Genomic DNA, 6236 nt, shown 5'->3' on the forward strand with positions numbered 1-6236 from the left:
GAACTACAGGCCGTCAGTGGAACTACAGGCCATTAGCGGAACTACAGGCCATTAGAGGAACTACAGGCCATTAGAGGAACTAAAGGCCGTCAGTGGAACTAGAGGCCGTTAGTGGAACTACAGGCGGCTAGAGGAACTACAGGCCATTAGTGGACCTACAGGCCGTTAGAGGAACTGCAGGCCATAAGAGGAACTAGAGGCCGTTAGAGGAACTACATGCAACCCCCCTACGGGCCAGTACAGGAACTACACTCCTCCTCACAAGCCTTTCCGACAGACGGTCATGGCTACCGCTTGCCCCGCCCCTGCCAGACTTCGGCGCATGACGCTACGTAGGACGCCGTTGAGCTGTCTTCTGCCCCCTCAGACCGAGACGCTAACATCCAGTGACTTTGACAGCTAGCGAACTCACGGCTGTGCAAGGAACCATTTCTTCCCTCGGTTGTCGTCTCCAGCTGAAGCCCTTGTCGGCCGCTGGTGTGCGGCTGTACTAAGTGCTAGCCGATAGCTTCTGCATCCACTATCAGGGGGCTTCACCGGGGAGCTGTGATCTCTCCCACAGATAATTGGTAACATGACGCTGGGGAAGGTAACATGAAGTGGGTCGCAGTCTCCAGCCAGCGGCGGCAGTGAGCCAGTCATTCACTGTGGTTAAAGAGCTCCTTTTTTGGTCTGTATCAAGTCCTCGCAGACAAGACTAATCCTGGGAATTGAAGAGCCTCGTTGCTTTCACTCCATGCTTAGCGCTAGCCGCACGGTTTATTTCACCACTATCGCTCCACTTTTCACTTCATCTTTGGTTTTAGTTTCCTGGCTGCCTCTTCCTCGATATCGTAATGATCTAAAGAGGTAGTCTTTGTTGTTTCAGAGTCCTCTTTCTTGTATCCTCTTCCCAATCCTGCTGGTTCATTCGTGTTTGACATTTATATAGGACTTGTTTTGGATGTATGTTGCATTTCTCCTGCCAACCAAAACACGCACACAACAAACTAAACGACTAACCAACCGTTGTTCAAGGTGGACGGCTGTTTTGTGTGTCGTGAACTCATATGAAACAAGTTCAAGCTGAACTATGGAACTTTTTTACTGTACTTAAAATATCTGAGCTAGAAAGTTTCCCAAGAAATGTGCCCATCCGTCAGTCAATCAAGAAGATCTTCCCTATAAGAAAGTGTTATTCTGGTCAACCTTTGCCCGCCCCCAGACCATGTGAAAAATACTCTGCATAATAATATAATCTGAAAATTGGTACAGCTATAACCGTAGCGACAACTCAGGCCACACGAGGCAGCGGATGTTCAAACACATAGTGCAGCTTTAAACCGGAAAAACAATTGTAATGGTTCCCATTCAAAAGTCCTAAACAAAAAAGTCGCACTCATACAAATCAATCCACACTGCGTCTCATCAGTCCCCCCCGCCTCTCTCTCTCCCCAGGTAACGTCCTGGCCCATCTGAGCCACTCGTTCTTCACCCAGAGCTTCCTGGGCAGCCGGGAGCACGGCGGCTTCCTGTACGTCAGCCCCTCTTTCCAGTCCCTGCAGGAGCTGCTGTTGCCCAACCCGCCCTATCTCTTCGGCATCCTCATCCAGAAGTGGGAGACGCCCTGGGCCAAGGTGTTCCCCATCCGACTTCTGCTGCGCCTGGGGGCGGAGTACCGATGTGAGTGGTGGCGATGGGGGGAGGTGGGGGCTGTCGGGTGTATTATTATCATTTTTACACATACCGATCTCCGACCTCCTCTATATGAGAGGATAGAGATGGTAGACCTCTATATGAGAGGATATAGTTGGTAAACCTCCTCTATATGAGAGGATAGAGATGGTAGACCTCTATATGAGAGGATATAGTTGGTAAACCTCCTCTATATGAGAGGATAGAGATGGTAGACCTCTATATGAGAGGATATAGTTGGTAAACCTCCTCTATATGAGAGGATAGAGATGGTAGACCTCTATATGAGAGGATATAGTTGGTAAACCTCCTCTATATGAGAGGATAGAGATGGTAGACCTCTATATGAGAGGATATAGTTGGTAAACCTCCTCTATATGAGAGGATAGAGATGGTAGACCTCTATATGAGAGGATATAGTTGGTAAACCTCCTCTATATGAGAGGATAGAGATGGTAGACCTCTATATGAGAGGATATAGTTGGTAAACCTCCTCTATATGAGAGGATAGAGATGGTAGACCTCTATATGAGAGGATATAGTTGGTAAACCTCCTCTATATGAGAGGATAGAGATGGTAGACCTCTATATGAGAGGATATAGTTGGTAAACCTCCTCTATATGAGAGGATAGAGATGGTAGACCTCTATATGAGAGGATATAGTTGGTAAACCTCCTCTATATGAGAGGATAGAGATGGTAGACCTCTATATGAGAGGATATAGTTGGTAAACCTCCTCTATATGAGAGGATAGAGATGGTAGACCTCTATATGAGAGGATATAGTTGGTAAACCTCCTCTATATGAGAGGATAGAGATGGTAGACCTCTATATGAGAGGATATAGTTGGTAAACCTCCTCTATATGAGAGGATAGAGCTGGTAGACCTCTATATGAGAGGATATAGTTGGTAAACCTCCTCTATATGAGAGGATAGAGATGGTAGACCTCTATATGAGAGGATATAGTTGGTAAACCTCCTCTATATGAGAGGATAGAGATGGTAGACCTCTATATGAGAGGATATAGTTGGTAAACCTCCTCTATATGAGAGGATAGAGATGGTAGACCTCTATATGAGAGGATATAGTTGGTAAACCTCCTCTATATTAGAGGATATAGATGTTAAACCTGTGTATGAGAGGATATAGGTGGTAAACCTCCTCTATATGAGAGGATAGAGATGGTAGATCTCTATATGAGAGGATATAGTTGGTAAACCTCCTCTATATGAGAGGATAGAGGTGGTAGACCTCTATATGAGAGGATATAGTTGGTAAACCTCCTCTATATGAGAGGATAGAGATGGTAGACCTCTATATGAGAGGATATAGTTGGTAAACCTCCTCTATATGAGAGGATAGAGATGGTAGACCTCTATATGAGAGGATATAGTTGGTAAACCTCCTCTATATGAGAGGATAGAGATGGTAGACCTCTATATGAGAGGATATAGTTGGTAAACCTCCTCTATATTAGAGGATATAGATGTTAAACCTGTGTATGAGAGGATATAGTTGGTAAACCTCCTCTATATGAGAGGATAGAGATGGTAGACCTCTATATGAGAGGATATAGTTGGTAAACCTCCTCTATATGAGAGGATAGAGATGGTAGACCTCTATATGAGAGGATATAGTTGGTAAACCTCCTCTATATGAGAGGATAGAGATGGTAGACCTCTATATGAGAGGATATAGTTGGTAAACCTCCTCTATATGAGAGGATAGAGATGGTAGACCTCTATATGAGAGGATATAGTTGGTAAACCTCCTCTATATGAGAGGATAGAGATGGTAGACCTCTATATGAGAGGATATAGTTGGTAAACCTCCTCTATATGAGAGGATAGAGATGGTAGACCTCTATATGAGAGGATATAGTTGGTAAACCTCCTCTATATGAGAGGATAGAGATGGTAGACCTCTATATGAGAGGATAGAGATGGTAGACCTCTATATGAGAGGATATAGTTGGTAAACCTCCTCTATATGAGAGGATAGAGATGGTAGACCTCTATATGAGAGGATAGAGATGGTAGACCTCTATATGAGAGGATAGAGATGTTAAACCTGTGTATGAGAGGATATAGGTGGTAGACCTCCTCTATATGAGAGGATATAGGGGTATACCTCCTCTATATTAGAGGATATAGAGGGTAGACCTCTTCTATATGAGAGGATATAGACGATAGCTTGTAAATCCTGCTTGCCAAGTCCCACCACTGTAGAGAAAGTCCAACAAAAATCCATCACTGCACTTGCACCCCATCCCTTGGACAGCGAAAAAACCCAAATCCGACCCATTACTAATGGATGTGAGGGAGAGGCCCGGCTAGGATTTCACCTCCATTATTCTCAGCCATAACACAGTAAAATATTAACACATGAGGTCATTTAGAAATCTCAGCCCTCTAAGTCGATTGTCAGCCTGAAGAACCCTCCTGGTGTGTGCCTGTGTGCGTGTTCGTGCGTGTGTGGGTGCATGTGGTGTGTGTGTGTGGGTGCATGTGGTGTGTGTGTGCGTGTGCGCGCGTGTGTGTGCGCGTGTGTGGGTGCATGTGGTGTGTGTGTGTGGGTGCATGTGGTGTGTGTGTGTGGGTGCATGTGGTGTGTGGGTGCGTGTGCGCGCGTGTGTGGGTGCATGTGGTGTGTGTGTGTGGGTGCATGTGGTGTGTGTGTGCGTGTGCGCGCGTATGTGGTGTGTGTGTGTGTGTGTGTGTGCATGCAGTGTGAACAGTGTGCACTGCACACTCTTGTATCTGCCAGCCCACCACGCTCCACTCATTAGGCTTTAAGCCTGAAAAGGGATTTTTTTTTCATTTTGCTCCAACCAAATCCCCCTGAAAGCGAGACGTTGCTGCCTGGTGCGGTGACTGCTGGCCCGGACTAAGCCCCATGCCTAGCCGGCCGTATTACCGTGACGGAATACATTAACAAAAGCCACTTAGATCTGTGTGGGCTGCAGAATGTGAACCTTAACACACATTCACCTGTGTCAATATCCTTGAAGGCCCGGGCGCTCCAGTTTTAAGTGTTTATGAGTCGATCCTGTGAGGTGGATGCCACTATAGCCTATTTATTGTGTAATGAATGAACTTGTGGAGTAAGATGTAATTTCCCGGCTGTCTGCGGAGATAAGGCTTCCAAATAGGCTAATCTAAGAAGCTTTGGTTGCTGGTGCAACGCTGACATCTTTCCCTGCTCATGGATTAGAAGCTCTCCTCTGAAGTAGAGAAAAGCCTTTACGTTATTTGGCATTTGTGTGTGTGTGTGTGTGTGTTGGGGGGGGGGGTGTTGATGTCCCTGTTTCATTTAATGGCACATTTAAATGATGAACTGAAAAAGGGAGAATACATGGTTAAATAAAAAGGAGACATGCATTGAGGGAAGTTCCATTTAATCATTAAATTTGAAAAAAAATAAACACAGATAAAAAAGAAAAGTACACAAATCAACTAACATCCGTTTCCATTTGGGGAAGGACCAGGCTTGCCGTAGGGTGTTCAACTCCCTGCTGAACTGTGTTCCATCCCAAACGGCCATAGCCTGCCTCAAGGCCTTTTTGTCATTCAGCAGACGCTAAATGACACAAAAAAAACAGCGTCGGCAACAGGACAGTCATGCTTGCAGCCTAATTGCCCTGACGTTATTGTGTCTTTTCTTCCAGTCTATCCGTGCCCGCTGTTCAGCGTGCGATACAGGAAACCCTTGTTTGGAGAGACCGGCCACACCATCATGAATCTTTTAGCAGTAAGTTCTTGGCTTACAGACCACTCTACAGTAGTCGGTATCTTCCATGACCAAAGGCGTTAACAAGATAACGTTTAATGCGTTGAGAAGACACCCTTGGTACAACTTAGTTTTTTGTACCTACTGTCTGCAGTCATCAGTCATCTTTATGATCGTAAGGTTAATTCAGTTGAGTGCTTTGTTAATCCCGACGGAAATTCTGCCCGTAAGAGTCGCTCTGCTCAAGATAGAAATAATATCAACGCAGAATCTAAAGCATGCAATGAATTAAGCAAATACAGAAAAACATGAAACACATAATAAAGTAAAATGCAGTTGTCCGAATGCTGTAACACTGCACATTCAACGGAAACATTAAATTTGGACGTCTGAAAATTGCACATTGAGTATGGCATGAAACGTAAGGTGAGCATGGCGGCTGTATGTCCTCCGGAGAAAGCAGTCTCCTGAGTCCTTTCTCTCTGTCTCCGTCCCTAGGACTTCCGTAACTACCAGTACACGCTGCCCGTGGTGAAAGGGCTGGTGGTGGACATGGAGGTGAAGAAGACTTGCATCAAAATCCCCAGCAACCGCTATAATGAGGTAGGGACCCCCTCCGTCCCTCTGCCCTCCCACTGTGCACTCCACGCCCCTCGACCTCCCCAACTGACTGTAGGGCCGCTCGATTACGGGAAAAAATCATAATCCCGATTATTTTGGTCAATAGTGAAATCACGAATATTCAAACGATTATTTTTTAGGTTGAAAACGTGTTTATTCAGCATGTCTCTCCTAAAAAACACTTTGTATCTGAGAACATTGAAATTTCG

General features: G+C 45.3%; 1 protein-coding gene across 1 annotated transcript in view; it reads left to right on the forward strand.

Moving 5' to 3' along the window:
* zfyve9a (zinc finger, FYVE domain containing 9a) overlaps positions 1-6236 on the forward strand; it is a 36270-nt gene that overhangs the window by 21694 nt on the left and 8340 nt on the right. Inside the window, 3 exon segments of the mRNA XM_079751455.1 lie at positions 1438-1662; positions 5345-5427; positions 5905-6009. Of these exon segments, the coding sequence (XP_079607581.1) occupies positions 1438-1662; positions 5345-5427; positions 5905-6009 (413 nt within the window).

Source organism: Pollachius pollachius, assembly GCF_949987615.1.
Source record: "Pollachius pollachius genome assembly, chromosome: 14".
NCBI lineage: Eukaryota > Metazoa > Chordata > Actinopteri > Gadiformes > Gadidae > Pollachius > Pollachius pollachius.